The sequence below is a fragment of the Buceros rhinoceros genome, unplaced genomic scaffold (assembly GCF_000710305.1).
Source record: "Buceros rhinoceros silvestris isolate BGI_N320 unplaced genomic scaffold, ASM71030v1 scaffold4357, whole genome shotgun sequence".
In the NCBI taxonomy this organism is placed as follows: Eukaryota; Metazoa; Chordata; class Aves; order Bucerotiformes; family Bucerotidae; genus Buceros; species Buceros rhinoceros.
In genome coordinates, this window is record NW_010423787.1 from 43,405 (window position 1) to 64,654 (window position 21,250).

At 37.7% G+C, this 21,250-nt stretch overlaps 1 protein-coding gene across 3 annotated transcripts in view; it reads left to right on the top strand.

Annotated features, from left to right (window-relative positions):
• Nucleotides 1-21,250, top strand: part of EML1 (echinoderm microtubule associated protein like 1) — a 53,544-nt gene that overhangs the window by 26,660 nt on the left and 5,634 nt on the right. For all 3 annotated transcript variants that reach the window (XM_010140529.1, XM_010140528.1, XM_010140527.1), the window contains 14 exons: nucleotides 2,314-2,463; nucleotides 4,490-4,559; nucleotides 6,343-6,453; nucleotides 8,776-8,871; nucleotides 9,434-9,568; nucleotides 11,016-11,115; nucleotides 13,274-13,428; nucleotides 14,835-14,960; nucleotides 15,220-15,351; nucleotides 17,583-17,650; nucleotides 18,883-18,971; nucleotides 19,497-19,594; nucleotides 19,720-19,807; nucleotides 19,996-20,091. In XM_010140529.1, the coding sequence (XP_010138831.1) occupies nucleotides 2,314-2,463; nucleotides 4,490-4,559; nucleotides 6,343-6,453; nucleotides 8,776-8,871; nucleotides 9,434-9,568; nucleotides 11,016-11,115; nucleotides 13,274-13,428; nucleotides 14,835-14,960; nucleotides 15,220-15,351; nucleotides 17,583-17,650; nucleotides 18,883-18,971; nucleotides 19,497-19,594; nucleotides 19,720-19,807; nucleotides 19,996-20,091 (1,514 nt within the window). The remainder of the gene's footprint in view (nucleotides 1-2,313; nucleotides 2,464-4,489; nucleotides 4,560-6,342; nucleotides 6,454-8,775; nucleotides 8,872-9,433; nucleotides 9,569-11,015; nucleotides 11,116-13,273; nucleotides 13,429-14,834; nucleotides 14,961-15,219; nucleotides 15,352-17,582; nucleotides 17,651-18,882; nucleotides 18,972-19,496; nucleotides 19,595-19,719; nucleotides 19,808-19,995; nucleotides 20,092-21,250) is intronic.

Sequence of the window (21,250 nt, forward strand, 5' to 3'; positions counted from 1 at the left end):
AGAGAAGATAATGCCCAATTTACAGACTACAATGATGAGAAGAAAAGTTGGGGGCAGGAGCATAAACTAATTTAAGAAGAACAACAAAGACAGTGAGAAACCAGCTGATATTGCAGGCCTTCATTCAAGGTAAGTTAGAGAGGCTGAGCTGTTTGATTGGAGTGCGTCAGAACTCGAGTGGGAGAAAACATCTTCATAGTGGACAAATCATCCTGGCTGTGGGATTACAGCCAGAAATGCTTTATGATGTTAAGAGTGGGGGTAGAGGACCAAGACATAGGGGGTGAGATGGACAAATGGAAAGGACAAAGTAGACTAGGATGGGAAAAAACAGGAGGAAGAAAATCTAATGTGTGTAGATTCCAGGACATACCTGAAGCCTAAGGATTTTACAGTCATGTTAGCAGCTATCCGAGTAAACTCGAAAAGGTTCAGACAACATCAGGTATGTTCAGACATGAAGAAACAGAAATCCTGAGTGATGACGTGTGAGGGAGAGCTGGAGCAGAGGTGATAAAACGTGGGTGAGAAGTTGGCACTGAGGACCTCAGGGCGGGAGCGGTGGCCTGCACAAATCTGTTTGAGACCAGCTTGCTTGGCAAGCAGGAGGTTTGAAACAAAAGCTGCAGGCCAAATGAAAAGAAAAGGTCATGATAACATTCCCTGAAGTGCCAACTCACCAAATCCAACTTGAAGCCACCAAATCCGAGTGTGGGAAACAGTGAGGAGAAGGAGAGATCAACCCCAGGCATTTACAAAGGCTGACAGAACAAAACCGAGTGTTTGACAACAGCAATCATGTGAAGCGTTGAATGCAGCATTGTTCCCCACAGGAAGAATTGTAAAGAAAGGAGATTTTCCCTGAAGACTGTAATCTTTCCCTTTTTTCCGCTATTTTTACGCACTGCGATTTGTTCCCTACAAATGTCTGTATAGTGCTTTTACTTCACTTTTTTTAGAAGTTCAATTCCTTACACTAACTTCGACTGCTCATTCATTTTAAACTTGATTATATATAATTGAACTAGGGGAATTTTCTCTTGCCTTCACTTGGTAATGGTACCTGGCCTTATAGAGAAAAATAAATTTAAACAAAAAAAGCATTGTCCAGCAATCTGGAGTAGTAACTCTAACCTTTACAGATAGACTCAAAACTGGTAGTAAATGCTTTGTAATTTGAAGATATTGGCTGCTTTCATGTCTTCAAATTTTCCTATCTCAAACTGGAAGGAATTTTAGCTGAAACATTTCAGTTGGAGTTCAAAAGCTGTGTTTTTTGAATACACATTTTGGTGCTTGGGTATGCAGCACTTCTTCTGTTGCATTTATTAGAAAAAAATCAGCAAGCCGTCACTTCCCAAATAGGAAATTAAAAAAGATAACTATATTTCTTAGATAATGTTACACGAGGTTTTTGGTTTGATGGGGTTATCAGTGACCATAGAGAATGTTTTTAGCATCATGGAATTGGGGTTTCAGTACCTCTCCATATATTTATCACAGCCAGTTTCTCTGTACTGACTGAATTAGAATGCACTTCTGTTTTGCCAAGATTTTGCTAATGCTGTTTCTCTCTGTTCCCATAAAAAAGAAAAGCCAAAATTGTTGTAGTCTCTAATGACTCTTCAGAAGAATAAAACTGCATAATTTGGCTGAATTAACATTTGGTCTAAATGAGAATATTTCTGGATTAATTCCAGTTATTTCATTGGGTTAATTTTAGATTAGTGTTGATATCACCAGCATTAGAATCTGGGCCACTGCCTTTTCAATACTACAAAAAATAAATTGGAACGGATAATGTAACCCCTTTACGGTTTCATATCCATCGAGCTGGTAATGCCCAGAATAATGAAATCAATCAACCTGCACAAAGGATAATGCAGTCAATCCTAGGGTAATGCAGGGAGATGAATGAATGACTTACTAGTGTTTCCAACAAGTCTAAATATTAGTTTTAATTAGTAAACCCATGTAAATAGTAAATACACGTGGGATAAAATTAATATTGCTTTAGTCTGGCATTTAGCAAACTCCAGAGGATACTAAAGGCACAGTATGTCACAAAATCCTCTCTCCTTTACCATGTATTTTCTGTAGGCAGGGTAGGTTTTCAGTTAGTCTGCGAAACACTTTAACTCTCTTCACTGTAGTAAGGGAGGGAGTTCTGCAGGCTGCCAAGTGGTAGAGCTGCGCTCAAGCCAAGAGATGCTGACTTCAGGAAATACAGGGGCAGAGAATCCATTTGTTTTTTCTTATTTTTAGCACTCTTCATTGGTAGATAATGTTATTGCAGCTTGACCAACATCCTAGCTATGGATATAGGGGTCGGGACTGTCGCAGTAATCTCTATCTTCTTCCAACGGGTGAAACCGTCTATTTCATCGCATCTGTCGTTGTGTTATTCAATGTTGAAGAGCAACTTCAGAGACATTACACTGGTCACAATGATGATGTGAAGTGGTAAGTCACCTAATAACCATTCTTCTTTTCTTTTTAAAACAGTATCTGGAAGGTAATGTTTTGGTTTTTTACTATAGTTCTGAAAATTTGATTTAATTTCTAAGTCTTGCATAGGGTGGTTCCTATGGTGGACTGACAGTGCATCTGCACAATCAAATAAAGGTCGTGGTAAGGACCACAAATGTCTGTTATAGCTCTACCTAGTCAGCACATGAAGCAACTGCTCTCAGAGTGTGATGGCACAAACCTAAGGATATCCAAATATGTCCCTAACGGAGCTTGAGTTTGCTTGTGAAACCTGCCTTGAGGTCTGTACTGCCACAGGTGCTGTGCTACCTCGTTTGCACGTGTCTATACGCAATTGCTGCATTGATATTCTCCAAGCTACTGCTTGATTCTCTGTCCCCGTTGCTAATTGCCCACCCCATATTTACTTGAGAAAATTTATTTTCCATAACTAATACACTTTTTATATTGAAAATATGAAGTACAAATCTGACTTACAGATCCACTGATTTTCATTACTCTATTTTTAGGATGATTTAACTTCTTTTTTAGATTCTTCTCCCTTTGCTTTTTAAGTAGGATTGAATTATTCATCTTCACCAGGGTCTGGGTACCAGATACAGGTTCTTTAGGGTCAGTCTAACCAACGAAGCAGTTTTAATCTGATTTGTGGTCTTCATGGTAGTCGTCAGGCAAGTCTGCATCATGGCAGATACCCTGCAAACTAGTCCTGAGCAGCCTGGCTTGTCTGCAGCCATTTAGGCACACCAGCTTGGGCTTCAAAGTGATTTAGCTGTGTTCAAGCTAGAGGAGACGATCAGGAGGTATCAGGAAATATCAATATCATTAAACTGATACCTAAGTAAACATACGGTTTGTCTTCATGGCATCTGTCTATCTGCTGAGTGTAGCTGAAAATGAGCACCTGCATTATTTGATTGATAGGCCCTAATGTGTGAAATGAGGAGACATCCCTTCTTTAGATTAAGCATTATGAAACACCTGTTGTCCCTCAAAATATCCCCAAAATAAACCTGATAATCAAACCTGTTTGCACTGTGAGCATGTCTCATAAACTTTAATTATTTGTATAATCTGTTTGTTTTTCATGGAGATTTTTAGCTTGGACCTGTTCTGTCTCATTTCTTCCTTTCATGTTTTCTGACTCTTCAGATATTTGAAAGCTTTCAGGTTTATTAGAAAGAAGATACCTGATGCCTTTCTGCATCGTAAAGCTTAATGAATTATTGCCATCTAATGAATCTTTTTGCAGAGCACTTTGTCTCTAGAACTGTATGCAAAACAGATGCAGTGAAAAAAGAATTAAGAGAGGATTTGGGGCAAAAGGAGACTGTACTCCAGGCTTCAATACAAGTTTTAGGTTGTTTCCTTAGAGACATTAATTATCATTGAGCACAAATTTTAAAATCTCAGTTTTAATTTTAGAATAAAAATTCCTAATTTCTCTATCTTGATTTTTACTAGAGAACTTTGTTTCACCTGTTGTAAAAGATTAGAGAGAAGTCGGTATCTCCCTCTAAAAGTCACTGAATACCTGGTTAATACAGTCTGAAGAGCAGAGTTGGAGTGGATACACATCTGCTTGCTCTGGAGGATTGTTGTTAGACAGCACTGACTGTACAGACCTACAGACCTCTACAACCTCTGATTAGAGATACCTGAAGTTACACAACTAACAGAAAGTGTAAAGTTGTTAGGCACTGCAATCACTTTAAATCTAGGTGAGATGAATCCCCAGAAAAGTTAGACCAAGCCTTGTTTGATACATGCTTTGCAGTACTGGGGTTTAAACAAGTTACTGCTTTCTTCACAAGGGAATATTTTCTTCAATAAAAGAGCAAGAAGAGTCTTTATTTTGTTCTGGTTTTGTATATTTAAAATGTTTACATGGATGGTATGTGTCATGTGACTAAAGTAAGGCTATTTATTATAGGCTTAAGTAAAAGTTTGATGAAGTAGAAATAAATAGCTTTAAGTTTGGTCTCTTTCTTTTCTTTAGCCTGGCCGTTCATCCTGATAGGATCACTATAGCAACAGGTCAAGTTGCAGGGACATCCAAGGATGGAAAAGTGAGTGAACCCTTGGCCAACGTAGAATTAATTGCTCGTATTTCACAAGAATGCGTTATCAAGATAAATGCTATATTCTTTTCATATTGCGGTTCAACTAGTCTTAGATATTAGGACTGAATGCAAGGAAAACCTAATTTGAGAGAGCCTATTGCACACAATCCAAGTTCCCCAGTTCCGTTTTGAAGATCAGTCAGGAGTTTCTGGTTCTTTTTCTTATGCAGACTGAAGGTGAATATGGAGCTGGTCTCCAGAAGAAGTAGGGAGTGATGAGGCTACAAAGCAGACCTGAGAGGGCAGATGGATGTGGGGAAAAGAAGGAGCAGCAGCGGAGATTAAACTGTACAGTATACAACTTCATTTGTGACCGCAGCAACCAAAGCCAAAGTACAAATAAGAATGGCTTTGGATTGTTTGCTGAAAAAAATGAAGGCTTGCTCTTGCCATCATCCAGGAAAGAATATTTTTCTCTCTCTTGTAACCTGTATTAACGTAAAGTTCAGTTGTAAACTCGGAATTTATTTGAACAAAGTAAGATGACCAATGCTCCAAAGAGCTAAGACAAGTGAGAACAGAGGGTACAGAGGCAGGAAAAGCACTAGGAAAATGTCGCTCAGCAGAGCATGCAGCTGATGTCACAGCCAAACTCTTGCAAAAATTTTGGCAGATGTCAAAGAGGAATTTTAGAATAAAAATGGATTATCAATATCCTAACTACTTTAAGTAAATGAGGGAAATGAAATACCAGTTATGCAATATAAGGTTTATTTAAAGAGAACTTAGTTGAGAAGCATCAACTATTAATTTTTATTGTGTGCTGGAAAAACCGCTGGTATTTATTTTTTTGCCATCATGACTACAATTCCTTACCCTTGTACGTGTGGAATACATGTCTGGGGTCTGTGCTGTAGGAGAAAGTGGTTTCTAGGTAAGCTTATAGAAAAGCCATGGAGATAACCGAGATACGAGGTGGTCTTGATGCATTCATTTATTTCTGTAACGGGCAGTTTCATGAGCAGAAGGGACGGGTGGCTTTGTTGTTGCTGGTGCTGTAATAAGGCGTATTCTCTCACTGGGTGTGAGAGGGCAGGGCAGGAGGGGCAGGAAGGGCGGCGGAGCCGCGGCTGGCCGCCCGTTCCGGGCGCAGAGCGTAGCCCTTCCTGCGGCGCCCCCTAGCGGGGATGGGCAGCGCTGCTGTCGCCTGCGGTGCAGCGGTCAAAGGCGGGGGGGACCTCCTGGTTCTCGCAGGGCCATGGTGTATACCTTGAATTTTACATACAAAAACAAAGGTGGTTCGATTACAATTGTGCAGTTCTTTTCTACGGCCGTTTAATGACACTGACATTAATCGCATTTTATCAATTTTTAATCGTTTTTTTTTTTTCGCACTTGCTGTTCAACGCTGACCGGAATTATCTCAGTTGCCACAATTTAAACAGATGATCTTGGACCTACCAGTAGGTCCCATGTCTGAGGTCATAACTGTTTTTCACTCACGGAAGGATGTCCCAGTGCCCATTAACTCCTGTGAGCTCACCATGATCGCTGAGACCAGACGTGCTGTCTGCTCTGGATAGTCAGTCCCAGCTGCTGGTTCTAGGCACAGTAATCAATAAAATGTTTGTAGCATATCTGTTCTTACATGGGTGGCTCTAGAGAAGATCTGGTAATTTTCACGCCTTAAGTTTTGTTAAAATGGGTTTTGGATGTATTCTCCTTTTTAAAAATCTGGATTTTTTTTTTTTTCATTATTTCAGTTGTTATCTCTGTTTCTATTTTATAGCAATTGCCACCGCATGTACGTGTCTGGGATTCTGTAACTCTGAATACACTTCATGTCATCGGAATGGGGTTTTTTGACAGAGCTGTCACTTGCATTGCTTTTTCTAAATCTGTAAGTAAAGTAAATGAATAGTCGTATTAAGAATGTTTGTTGAACAGGTCTCTGAAGTCTCTCCAGTTTAGCTTCCTTGACCAAAACAAACTTCCAAGCTGTCTTTTCTCTCAGCTTCCTATTTAGAGGAGGAAAGCTTGCAACCCGGTTGTTTCCAGTTATTTATGTTCCTATTAAATCAATATCTCAGCAGCCTCAGAGATCTACATTATGCTTACCAAAAAATGCAATTAATTTCTTTAGGGACAAGCAGTTACAGAAGTAACTGCTCTTGAAGTTTCAGTATCCGTACTTCTCTTTAGTCATCCCATTGTGTTTCTCCCTACATAAGAAAGTTACTCTCTCTGCATCTTTTAACCTCTTTTAAGAATGACTGATGAAAGACCTCTACAATGGCCTGTACCACTGATTTTGGATTTAAAAAATGGGAGCTCCCACAGGACAGGCAAAATCTTTTGCTTGAAAGCAGTGAAGGTATATGGATAAAGTATTGTCAAGAATTAGAATCCTGTTGTTAGCCTCTTGGCACCATCCTTTGAACTCTGTCAGGGAGGTAGAAACCATTATATAGGCAGCATTCAAGTCCTGTATAAAACCATGAGTCTACCACACGCAAGTCTAGAAACCTTCCGTGCAGAACAGAATCTGTGAGCTGTTTATGATATGGTGGTGTCTGGTTGTCTCAACAGCATTTTCAAAAAGGAGAGGACAAAACGATGTATTCCCTATGCAAAATGAACTTCAGTGGACGTTTCCACAAACACTTTAAGTCTATTGATGACAACATTTTAAAGAAAGTAGAAAAGAGAGGAGTGAATTGGGAGAGCTGATTAGGGATACAAAGGTGAAAGCCACCATAGCTGAAGTTCACCTTTGAAGGACAAATAAAAAGGAACAGCAAGCAAATGCTCTTTAAATATCTTCATGGAGGAAGAAATAGGTGCTTAATAACACAGGATCACTATTGACAGTTGCCAGGAGAAAGCAAGTGTTCAGTATATTTGCTTATGCTGTGATTTCATCGTCATAGCTTAGCCTGTCTTGAGCATCACTTCCCATGCTGTAGCAGTACTGCTTGTCTCATTTTAGACAGCCCTCTCTTCAGGCTCTCAGTCCTATCTCTGTCCCACCTCCTGAGTTGCCTTGGCACAGTTATTTTTGTAGTTGTCTGAGATATGTATTAGGGGCCTGGTTCTTTAGGGAAAAGAAACCCAAACAATCTCATATATAAACAAAACAAAGCGGTTTGCTTGAGTCTTGTTTTCCTCCAAAACCTGATCTGTTCCCCAAACAGGCTCGCCCTATGATAGCCCAAATGTTTGCAGTGCTTCAGCTCAAGAGGCAGCAGCAAGCGGCTGTGCTATGGGTGACAGAGGAAGGACTGTTTGTGTCAGTGCTGCTGCCAAAGGAGTGCTTTTGTAACCACAGGCTCAGTCTGTTCCAGCAAGCTCATCTGCAGTCAAAGCTAACGGAGTGATGCCAGGAGCAACAGGATGCAAAAATTGTATCTGAATGAGTTGGAAAGCAATTAGACATTACTTGATGCTTTATTCCACTGTAGACACACAGCTAGGAGTGAACACCAAAGAAATTGGGAAAAGTGGTCCAAAAAGTACGTTCCAGATAGCTACTGTTTGGAAAAAGTACAGCAGTTCCCATCACTATTAAGACCAATGTCAGACAGCCCCGCTCAGTTCAGGTGCAGTGTGTGGATTCACACATCAGAAAAACAGATACCAGCTGGAGAAGGTTTAGGAAATATGCGTGAAGAAAGACCAAGAAAAGGTGGTCATTAAGGTTAGAAAGACTGACAGAAGACATGACTATAAAAAAGGCACCTGTCAGGAGAAAGTTGTGTTCTGATTTCTTATTACGTTCCCTGATTTTGATCCATTATTCCTATATGAGGATTAAAATTATTCCCCATGTCCGCAGCAAATGTAATTGGTTTAAAATGCAAAGAAAGAAACAGTATGATTATCAGGGAAAGTTTTCTTAACAGAATAGTTAATGGTGTGTAGTTTGCCTTTGGAATTTCTGTCACTGAATGTTTGAAAAGATGTACCTACGTCATTGCTAACAAAATCTGTTTGTCTACAGTTTGCAAGAGCTCCTCCCTTTTTAGCCCTGTTTTTCAATGACCCTGTGTAAATTGTTGTATTTCATGGAGGTCTATGGGGTAACTAAAAGTATAGCAGTTAAAGGGTAAATATCTACAAATATTTTTACCTACATGGAAGTATTTAGTTATTTTGACTGTGTATTTATATGTTTCGCATGTTGTTTGGGTGCTGCATTAATATTTCCCATGTTTTGCCTCAGAATGGAGGAAGTAGCCTGTGCTGCGTGGATGACTCAAACGACCACGTGCTTTCTGTGTGGGACTGGCAGAAAGAAGAAAAGCTGGCGGATGTCAAGGTGTTGCAATAAGATATTTTGTACTACTTGCTTGTATGTAGATCTGGATTTCTCATAAAATGTCTTACTCTATTAAATAGAGTATATATATAAAATAAATAGAGAATAAAATTGTCATAAAATGTCTTACTGTATTTAACTATTTGTGCCTTTTAAACACTCCCAATTTATAAAAGGCAAAGATCCTGAAGAAAGGGAATATTTTCTCTCTGTGGAGATTATCCCAGTAGTTTGTTTTGTTTTAAATTCTGCTATTGTTGTAATTTTAGAGCTAATTAGAAAACTCTAGGCAGCAATGATAGCAGCATGTGCAGAAACAAAATGTGTTAAGTAATCTTTTGTATAGAACTGCTCATTATCTGACATGGTTTTGAAGGGTAACTTTTCATACTAACTTTTGACTTCAAAGTATTCTACCAAAGTATTGCAGAGAATGTTAATAAATTAACAGCTCAAAATTTTTCTTATATTAGAAGTATCATTTTATCTAACTAGAAAACCATTTCATGTTGTTTTGTTTTCTTTGGATTTTGATACAATGTTTTTTCTTTTTCCTTCCAAGTGCTCTAATGAGGCTGTATTTGCTGCAGATTTTCACCCTACTGATACAAATATAATAGTTACATGTGGAAAATCACACCTTTATTTTTGGACATTGGAAGGGAATTCTCTTATTAAAAAGCAAGGATTATTTGAGGTAAAATAAAAGATTTCCTTAATTTCGTATTCACCGTAATAGTACAGTCATACAGAAGTAAGGGTTAATAAGGTTTGATTAAATCGAAACAACTGATCATTATTAAACTTGAAATTTTGCAGAAACTTGGGTAACATTCATGGTGTGACAGAGAGAACTTTTCCACAGCTAAAACTTTCTCAGCAAAGTTTTGAAATGCAATTACCATTTTATTCCTTGCATTCTTTTTCCTGTATTCTTCATGCTACACTTCCCCCTTCCCCCAAAATAAACTTACCTTAAAACTCTCTATGCTTACCTCAGGTTAAAAAAAACTAGAGAGAGTGATGTATGCTGGGAGGTTTTTTTTATTATTTTGTCAGAGGAAAGACTTGTAAACCCCATAAACTACGTGAATATGAATATTCTTGCTTTTTCCTCTGTTCTGCTCAGATACATACACATATGTAATGCAAATACAGATTGAGCTGGCCACTATTTGGTAAAAATAATTTTCATTTCGAGGTCTTGATTTGTTTTTGTTCTTAAAGAAGACTAAGCTCTAGAGCAGGTACGTGAACAAATGTGGGAGGTCTGTGGTCACTGCAGATAACTCCAGCAGGGTCTAGTTAACTGGTTGTGAAGTCATGGCTCACCCATCTAGTCAAAACAGGAATGTCAATTAATATACGTCATGTAAATCAGGAGGACATGCTGAGATAAGGCACTTAAATTTTGTTTACATTTTATTTTAAAGTCATTTTAAACTCCTAAGCTACTTGGGCTGATTTCTGCCTCTGTTACGGCTCTGTTCTTGATGGTCGTTGCAGATGGAAAGGTGTGGTGGCTCTAGTTGTGAACAGTTCTTCGTTTAAGGGAGAAAGAGGCCATACACGCTGGTGGTCCACAAACATTGCAAATAATCTCCTTAGAAGATACTAGCTAGTGAATATTTTTTGTCCCCTTGTACATGTCACTGGTTTGTTGCCATCAGTATCTTAAATGCAGGCTCTCAAAGCAACATTCCCATTACATTAGGATTCTTTCAAGAGATTATTTGCTTAACTCTTATACTACAGCCAAACTCTAGTAATATTTTTCACCTAGAAACTTTGGAGTTAAAAATTACTGTAGTCACACTTGTTTGCATCTTCAGCCATTTCTAAATACTTAAAGCCTTTGGGATTATGTGGGAATTGGGGGATTTGGTTTATCTCGGAGCATTCCTGGTCTTGTCTTAAAAATTGGCAGGTCTTCTCACTCCTCTTGTAGTTAAAGAGTGCAGGATTGGGCCACCGGCCGCAGGTGATGATTCTTTTGCCCTTGCACAGATTAGACTGTGGGAATGTGTGTAGATATTTAAGTAAGAATAGAACTGTATAATACTAAACTAAATTGCTCAAATGCATATAGTTAAAATGAACGGGTTGTGTGTTGCTGTGAGTGTATGTTTTTCATAACCATGCAGAAACAAGAGAAGCCAAAGTTTGTCCTGTGTGTGACCTTTTCTGAAAATGGTGATACTATTACAGGAGACTCGAGTGGAAACATTTTGGTTTGGGGGAAAGGTAAGACAAGATTAAAGATAATAGTGAAATTTTAATATAAAAGACTGTGAATTTTTTACGTGAGTGTAGCCTCATTTTAAGAAGAATTAATTTTATCTTGAGTTCTTTCTCAAGACCAGTCCAGCAGATTATGTCGGGTTCTTCTTTACGAGCTCCTAAAGAACATACATACCTGACTCCTAGAGCACAAAATTGGATAAAATGTGTTCCCTATGGTCAGATGCTGAATCATAGAGCTATGCCAGCATATATGGTTTTTACTGATGTGAGAAATGGCAGGAAAACTTATTTTCCTTGATCAAATGTGATGGTAGGAAACACTGTTAATGTAATCGATGATCTCCAGTCTCCCATACTGTCACTCTGTAGTGTTTGCAAAAATTATGCCTATTGTCATACACTTTTTAAAAGACAACAAATAGCTTTGTTTGTTTTCCTAGGAAGTCAAACTCAAATACAATACATGCAGATCTAATTGAATTCCTCAGCTTTATTTCAAAAGAACAGATGGATAGGACAAAATTTCTAAAAAGCATTTTCTAGTAAGAAAAGACTTTTTTTTTTTTGTTAGCCAGCGGAAGGGCATGCCTGCCAGAAGGCAAACATCAGCAACATCCTAAACGTTTACTTAGTGCGTGAGATGCCATGCATAGGAATAAGGAGAATCCCCTAAAGGCCTTATTAGTAAAGGAAGAAGAGATATGGATGACAGCTGCTTCTTATTTACTCAGTGCCTTCTCCCAGGATACTCAAAAGGATGCAAGACCAGGGAAGCAGCACAGTGAATGAGTTACACAGCTGAGCCTTGCTGAGCTGGTTTTGTAGCTCTTTCCATCAAGGACTATCAGCCAGTTATCTCCTTGTGCTTTTGACCACTACACTGCTCTTGGGGAAAGGGGTGGCTATGGCGTTTGTAACTCAGCTCCTCTAGCGCTTACCTTTTCTTTTTTCCATAGTAGTTTAAATCAAGACACCTGATCCCTTTGCTTTCCACATGGAGTCTAGAAATTGCTTTGTCCCGTCTCCTCCCTCTTCTTGGTTGTATTTTGGACTGCCAGCAGAGAGGGGAGACAGTGGCAGCTGCTGGCACGACAGGGTCAGTGCACTGCTCAGGCCAGTTTGCCTTCACGGCAGCAGACTAATTTCTGCATTGACTGCAAGCAGCCTCTTCTGCCCTTTCTCCTAGCAATAAAAGGGGAGTCTTTGTGTGTTGCAAGATCTCCCCACCTCTGTCAGTTCTCTTGGATTGGACAAAAATGCTGTTTTGTTTTTCTATATCATTTTCACTACTTTTGACTCAGAGCTCTATGTTCAAGCAAGAGCTGCTTCCGCCAGGCCAGAGTACTCTTAGCAAAAACTTCTCTTAATAGAAATCACTTGTAACTGACATATTATATCCAGAGATGTGGATAAAAGTGAATGGGTTTATAAAGGAAAAAACAGGTGTGTCTTCTTGCATTAGCCCCTGGCTTGTGCCCAGCATAAAGGTAGCCAAGCTTTGATGCAAAGTGCGCCTTTCAGTAATAGCATCACATGTAATAATTTCTTCATACTTCATAATAGTAATGGTTCATCAAATTAGAGATATTCAATCTAATGTAGTTGGTTTTGAAGGTGTTTTGAGTCTCAGAACTTGAACAAGCCAAGTGCATCACAAAAGGTGTTGCACTCTGCTCTTGCAGAGTGTGGTTCAGCACCTTGTGCCAACTTGTACAAAACCTCAGGCTTAGCTGAGTTTTGGTGTAAGTTCAGTGTCTGGAGGCTGTGGAATGTTCGTGGGGAACAGCAAGCTACTGAATTATGGTTTCTTTGTTGATAAAGTGCATAGTGCTGTTGCAGGTCAAAAGTGATGTCAAATGGTTTGGCTTAAAGCCCCATGAAAGGTTTAAATGAACCTACTTTACTTTGTGTTTTAACTAGACTGAGTGAGTATGCATACCTTCCATTTTGAGATGGGGGAATATGTGCTTAAGATGTACTGATTCAGTCTGTCCTGTGGGGCCGAGCACTTTTGATGCAACACTCCATGCCCACCATTGTCCTTGCTTAGATATAATCCTTGACAGGTAGCAGAGAAATGGAGAAAAAAAAACTAGGGGGAAAAAGGAGCTATGAAGCTGAGTGTTTCGGTAGTAATATCTTTTCTCCTTCTATCTAGGTACCAACAGAATAAGCCATGCAGTTCAAGGGGCTCATGAGGGTGGAATATTTGCCTTGTGTATGCTGCGAGATGGCACGTTAGTATCAGGAGGTGGAAAAGACCGAAAGCTGATATCTTGGAATGGAAATTACCAAAAACTTCACAAAACTGAGGTGATATCACCTATCTTGAAATCACTCCACTACTCAAAATGAAATTTTGGCTGTCTTCTGAACAGAGCTTTTTAAAAACATTTTTTTCTTATGGATGAATATTCTGTGGGAAAGCAAATCAATGGTAGAATGTCATTTGAGTCATCAGGTCATTCGTGTGATAGCCTATTCATTAACATAATATTTCATTTTAAGATCTGTGGTAATTGGACAACAAATCTTGTATTCATACTTTCTCATGGTATTTCTTCCCTTCTTTGTGATTAATAACGTGAGGTCATTTTCACTTCAGAATATTCAGTATTAAAATGTTATTATACTTTCCTCTTTTCCAAAATAATGTGAGGATTTGGGGTGGGTGGGGGGCAGGTGTGGCGTGTTTAGTACTTGCATTTCCCCCCATAATTTCTTGGTTAGTGTTGTTCTTCATTTAAAAAAGGAATTCAAAAAATTGTTTCAGTTGCTAGGTAGGAGCTTAAAAGATTAAAGCAGAATTGGTTTGGACAGAACTACATGACTGTTTACATACCGAATATAAGAGAACAATCAGCATAAAACACTGAGGAAGGGTTTCAATATTTTACTATACAACTTTACTATACGTTATTAAATGTCACAAGTATTTATGCCCCTGGATGGGCATGTCTGTTTTGGTAATGTGCAGTTTTTAACAGAGCACAAGGTACATGCTTCTGCTGTTTCTAACCATGGTGTCCTTTTTTTCTTATTCGTTCATACAGTGGTATTCCTTGTTATTTTAAATTTTACATCTTCCCTTGAACTTTATGTTGGAGATTTGTGATGACTCTTTCAGAACCTAGACTGCAATTACAGAAACATTCCATGCCAGAAAGTACTTGTGATACAAAGCCTGGCACTACCTCTGTGTAAAAATGCTTAGTCTGATATCACAGCTGCAATTAAAATATAATTGAGTTAACACAACATGAAGGAACCTTTTCTGTTTGTGGAAATATTTGGTTTATCAGTACAAATCACGGAATCATCTGGTTGGAAGAGACTTCTAAGATCATCGAGTCCAACCGTTCCCTCTGCACTGCCAGGGTCCCTAAATCATGTCCCTCGGCACCACATCCACACGTCTGTTAAACACTTCCAGGGGAGGGGACTCCACCACCAACCTGGAGATGGTGTAGAATCAAGTGTACTCAAGTGCGGAAATGGAGTATTCTGTATATGGAGATGTCTTTTCTTGTACTGTTATAATGACAATTACAACTGAAGCAAGTTGTTATAAACTTTCAAAAGTCAGGGATATATATCCATCCATTTAATTTCTTTTCTGTGTAACATTTATTAAAATGTGTTTTCTAGGCCATATGTCTTTAAAAATAGCAACGCTCGGCAAATTGTCTGACTTACCTATTTGTCTGTTATGAGCACAGATTCCAGAGCAGTTTGGTCCAATAAGAACCGTAGCAGAAGGAAAAGGGGACGTTGTATTAATAGGAACCACTAGAAACTTTGTCCTACAGGGCACGCTATCAGGAGATTTTTTCCCAATTACCCAGGTAAACTATTGCCTTACAAGAACTTTTCTAAATGTGTTATAGCAGCAAAGGAATTGCTTAAAGTTTCAAAAATATGCATCTGTCTAATTTATTATTACCATTCTTCTGGCAATAAATAACATCATAAATATGCATCCATCTAAGCCAATGTATTTTTTTAAATGCTTTAATATATAGTTTGGTCATTTTAATCCTGTTCAAACATGTTTACTTTTGATGGTATTGTCCTTCTTCTCAAGAAATACTTCTGCTTGTGTAGGGTCACACTGATGAGCTTTGGGGACTTGCAGTCCATTCCTCTAAACCTCAGTTCTTCACTTGTGGACATGACAAACACATTACCCTCTGGGATGCTACCACTCATCGACCTATCTGGAACAAGATTATAGAGGTATAAATTTATTAAACCCAACTCTACTCATATAGATCTTCTCAAGTAATTTGGGTTTTTCATAAGATTATTTATTAAAAATATCTTTAAGTATTAACTTGAGCAAAAAATGACTCATAAAATGTGCCTTTCTGAAAATGGATATAAAACTCTTAAAAGCAAAAATTTAAAACCTTAGGTTATATGGATCTATATGCTGTATGATATAGAAGTGCACAGTGCTGTTGACATTTGTATTTTTTCACTAGGAAGAGAACCACAAATATAAAGCTAGGAAATATTTATCATTTAAAAGTAGTTCTGACACTATTACCACTATCTTAAGCATGATAATCAGAATTCAGAAGGAAAAGGGTTTTTTTCTGACATTTTTTGGCCTTCTTAATTTATTTTCTATAATTCATTAGTATTTTTATACATCCTCTTCACAAATAAGCAAATGCGGTTTTTAGAATTTCACTTCCTATCATCTCTGGTGTGAAGGTGTATGGTTTTGTATACTTGCATACACTTTCCAAAATGCTGGGAGAATTAGAAGTTAGTACTTCTGAGATATTTCTCATTACACGAACAATATACTGAGGAGGGGCTATAGCCACAAAGAGAAGTACAAAACTGGCATCTTGCTTTCTTGCAGTCTAAAGAACAGAGCATTTAGAAGTTTAGGTTGATAGTGTAACATCATTAGTGGAGACAAATCTATTAATCAGATAGCTGTTACCTCAGAAATAACGTTACTTAAGTAATCATCAGTTCAAAAAAGGACATCATTTCCACTGGTTTATCCTTTTTGTCCTCTAAAGAACAACTGGAGTTCAGCTGATTATGTCTTGCAGTGAGCTTTAATTAGTATTTAGCTGTGGGTTTGCAAATACAAGACACTCTAAAAAACTGTTATTGAAACATTTAAGAAACTGCTTCATTTACTTTGATTCTTCTGAAAAGGCTGATGGCAACAGCAGTAGGACTATTAAACTAGTCTTAAGATTGATTTCTTTTCCCCTCCAAGTACACACCATTTCATTAATACAAGATTTCTATTACCAGTCTTGATAATAATCTCCTTACACATTGAAATATCTGAGACTATGCTTCATAAACCTGTGACTGACTACCTAGAGGAAACACATCATTTCACATTAACCTATCTATCTATGTAAAAGCTTTTTATTGCAATGAGTACAAGTTACTGCTCAGATGAAATTCACTGTTTGAACCTGTGGTTTATTCAAAAGAACATTTTAGCATTTACTATAAAGTTATACTTTAAAATAATTAGTAAATTTTCCTTTCTGGACTGTTGTAGTGATTTAGAACACGCATACAGAAATTCTGGATCTCAACAATTCTCTGAGATTTCTCTTGATTTAGTAATGCCTTTGAAATTAAACACCTATTTAAAATTAATGGGAATATCCCTTACACCAAGCCTCTAGGACTAGTAATTACAAATTGCTAAAAATGCAACCAGCTTTACTAAAATGGCTACAATGTGATATTATTTTAGAGTGCATAAAATCAAGGACATAAGCATTTCTGTGAGAATATGTTACTGAAATTCTTTGCTTACATTTTAAAATTATTTTTGGCAGGTATCAGAAAAAATAAGCTATTTATTTTGGAACTTTCTGCTATAACCTGAAGAGTTCTAGAACTCATTCTTTGTAACTGAACAAGAATTGGAAGGAAAATGCTTACCTTGGTTTTTAGGCATACGTTTAATTTGAAGAACAACACTGAAGTTCTACCCATGTCCATAATAATACGCTACACAAAGTAAAATGTTTTAGAATTGCATACCAAAATAAGAAATCCAGTTTACGCCCTTAATCTCCCAGTAAGGTGCAACTGGCAGGTGCTGAAAAAAGATACTTAATTCTTAAGTCAGCTCTAATTTAGTAAAGTTATTTTTGTCTCTTGCTTGTTTGTGATTTGTTGAGAAGCTTCCTTTGCCAGTGTTTTTGTTAGGAAATCTCTTGCCAAGTTATTTTTAGATAGTGAAGAAAAGAAAAGAAAACAGTGATCTTATGTAGAGCGAAAAGAATCTATTGAGTAATACTTCAATCAGTTAAAATCGAGGGGGTGGGGGTGTTCTCCCTCAAGTTTGTATTTTAAAAAAAACCCCAGAAGACAACAAGAGAGGCTTACTCTGTTCCTGAGGTGGATAATTGAACTGTGTTCTTGTTATAACTTGGGACTGGTAAAAATGTGCTTCCTTCTGAACCTTTTAGGATCCAGCACAGTCTTCAGGTTTTCATCCTTCAGCATCGGTTGTTGCAGTAGGGACGCTGACTGGCAGGTGAGATGCCTAGAGCTACACCTTGGGCACCAGTAAACACTACACGGTTTTTCCAGTGCACGCCCAAATGCTCTTGCTTTGCAGATGTATGCATAGCACATAGTCATCCCTTAGAGATTTCTATCGGATTTCCGAGTGAAATTTATTTGTACTGCCTTAATGCCTAGAAAAAGTTGCTCATTGGAAAATTTACCCAGTGTCGTCTTATCTCTAACGCGATGACAATCAGCAGCTCTAACGAAAATTTGGCACATGTTCCCCTGTGCCAGACATAGTGTGAAAGTGCATATTGAACTGAAGAGTGTAAGGCATAAATGAGACAGACGACACCGAGGTGTCTCGATTTTACAGGGGAGATTGAGCCCTTGGTCACAGAGTGGGTCAACAGCAGCGCCTGGGTTTAACTGTGAGTGTCTGTCCCAGGAGGAGTGAGAGCCTTCGCTGTAACTCCGTCCTCTCCTTTAATGTCACTTGAGGGCAGACTTGGCTGTTAGTATTGAAAAGAGCTTCACTTAACTGAGAACATATAGGATGCTTCTAAGTTATGAGCCAAGATTATTTGGGATTGTATATCAATCCTAAATAAAGAATTTACTTTAGTTACTAAATTTACTTTATTTACTAAATCAAATAATGCAAAAGGAGAAGCTTTATGATAAATCTTTACTTTGTCTTTAATAATTTGATGCAAATGTTGAAATGCAGATTTTATCCTTGTCCTCTCTACATTTTTCCAAAAATAAAATTTTAGTTCACTAAAATTAATTAACTGCATTAAATTTATTAACAATGATCAATTAACTTAGAATAAATTAATAAATAAAGCTAATCCTTCTATCAAAAGAGAATGGTCCTGATTCTTGCTTGTCTTTTCCTTTGCTCTAGGATTTAGTGTGAGCATCAATTTAAACATCAGCATAGCATATAGGAGGGTCATTAAAGGAGGAGGGTTATGTAATGCTTACTTTATTCTAATGCATGATATATAGTAAAACGGACTAAAATCTGAAGATCAATATCAGGGTCAATGTCTGATCATTTTTCTGGTTAAAAAATATGGAAAAGAAACTGTCCTTGTGTAAAGGAAAAATAAACCAAACTGAGTAGCAGTTGTTGTTTTTCTTTTCTTGGTGTAAAACTTATGCTATTTTGACATGAAAGTTGGTCAAGATTACAGTAGATTTAAATTCCTTATGGAATGACTTACTGGCCTCTTTCTGTATTTACGACAGGTGGTTTGTGTTTGACACAGAAACAAAGGACTTGGTCACTGTACACACAGATGGAAACGAACAGCTGTCTGTAATGCGTTACTCACCAGGTTTGAGAGCGTTTATTTACTGGTTAAAAAAAAGTTGAAATTTTTTTTATTAAATTTGAGGTTGGTTTGTTTTAAAATAATTACCCACTTGCCATACTGAAGTTGAAAATAAATATGCCGTGAAACATTGGCAACACTGAAAGGGTGGTGCCTGAAGCTCTAGTCCTTTTCCCTCCCTCCCTCTCCCCTGCTCCAAGCTCAGTATGGTTTCACCATGAAGGAAAAACCAAACAAATATGACTTGATTGCACAGGTTGTTGCACTGAGGTTAGCCCTAAGTGGGATGTAGCTGCTTCCCAAAGCATCAAGTCTTTCTAACACAATATTTGTTGTTTTGTTACATGAAACATGCATCAATATACAAATGAAAAAGAAAAAATAGAATTTTCTTTTTTCTTTTCTTTTTTTTTCTTTTTTATCAGGGACTGTAAGAACAGTTCCTCTTGTCTGTGACATACTCAATTTTCAAAATTAGCCTGATTTCCTTCTTACAAGAATAACTGAATTTCGCTTTTGTGTTTGCAGATGGAAACTTCTTGGCAATAGGTTCCCATGATAACTGTATTTATATATATGGTGTAAGTGAAAATGGAAGAAAGTACACTAGAATTGGCAAATGTTCCGTAAGTAGCCTTTTTCTCTCCTGATTCAATATTAACAACCTAAGTATGTTTTGTAGGACTGTATTAATACTGTCACATTGAGAGATACTGTTAGTGCAGTTAATGCAATATTTTTCTCTTTGCAGGGTCATTCCAGCTTCATTACTCATCTGGATTGGTCTGTTAATTCACAGTATCTTGTGTCCAATTCAGGAGACTATGAAATATTATACTGTGAGTAAGAATTATATTTTGTGCAAAGTTCAGGCAGTCTAATACAGATTTAAAATTTAAATGAGACCTTATAACTGCCAAGATAGACCATATGTTTTAATTCATCTGGTGCAATCAAAAATTATACAATTTAAAAATTAACAATGTTATTGTGTGGTTGTTGGTTTGTTTGTTTGTTTTTTCTGTAGGGATCCCCTCTGCTTGTAAACAAGTTGTCAGTGTGGAAACAACTAGAGATATAGAATGGGCCACCTACACCTGTACTTTAGGATTCCATGTTTTTGGTGAGTATCTTTCCTTTTACAGGCTCTTACATTCTTGTTATTAACGAATGCCAACTTCTTATGAAACATTACTACTCACATTTCAGGGAAAAATACAGAATTTCTGTTATGCCATTTTTATTACAATCTGTCCTTATTTCAATCCAGAAAGACTCTGATTTAATATTCTTGTTAGCTTCAAGGTTAAATATTAAATTGCACTATAGGTGGGATACAAGGAAGAAATCACACGCTGACCTTCCTGTCCTACTAGAACTGCTTTTCTTCATTTTTACTTTAAAGTACCTGTTCTATGGAATTATCGTTTATTTAGGCAGCTACCAGAACCAGTTTCATTTGTGCTAGTTATTATGCAAACACAAAATAGTGACAGCCTCCGTTATTAAGTACTTACGATGTATTTTGATACAATATATAGCAATTAAATAAGGTGAAAAGAATGCAAGAAGAAAGAAGAAAAACCTAACAGAATAGGATGGTTTGTTTCCAAGGGACTTCCTTTCTTCCAGTTTTGAAGGAACTGCTTTCCCCAGTGTACTCTGAAGCTTTGTACTCATTCCACAACAAATGCAGAACTAGGCAGATTGTTACAAGGTGAGTACAAGAAGCTTCAGTATCTTGAGTCCTCAAGATAAAATATGAAGCTGTAGTAGGAGTTCACTGAAGAGCCTGGTTTAGAATAAGCAGTAAGCAAGGAAGGTTTTCAGCCATGTTTCAAGTAGAATAGATGCAGTGATGTGTTTGAGGGCACCCAGAAAGGACATGTTTTCAGAGCATGAAGATGAGATGGCAGTAGCAATATGCTGGGAAGACATATTCAAATTCCGTACAATTTAAGTGACAAGCAGTGCTTGGGTATCGCTCCAACTTGCAGGGGTAGTTAAAGGAGGATATCCTAGAAGTCTGCCTGTGTGTTGACATAATGTCTTTCTCATATGAGGGATGAAGGGCCCTTACAGAGCTATTAACATATTCCTGGGGTTTGAGTATACCTGACACACAGTTACAGGTAGGAAGTCTTTGCATTTAGAAACACAGGTTCAGATATTCTGAGATAATAAATACTTTGAGTATTCCTTACTTTATCGTTTGGATTCATGCAGAATATAGTGCTATTGGAATTACGGGGCTGCTTTTGATGCTTAGGGAGTCATACGAG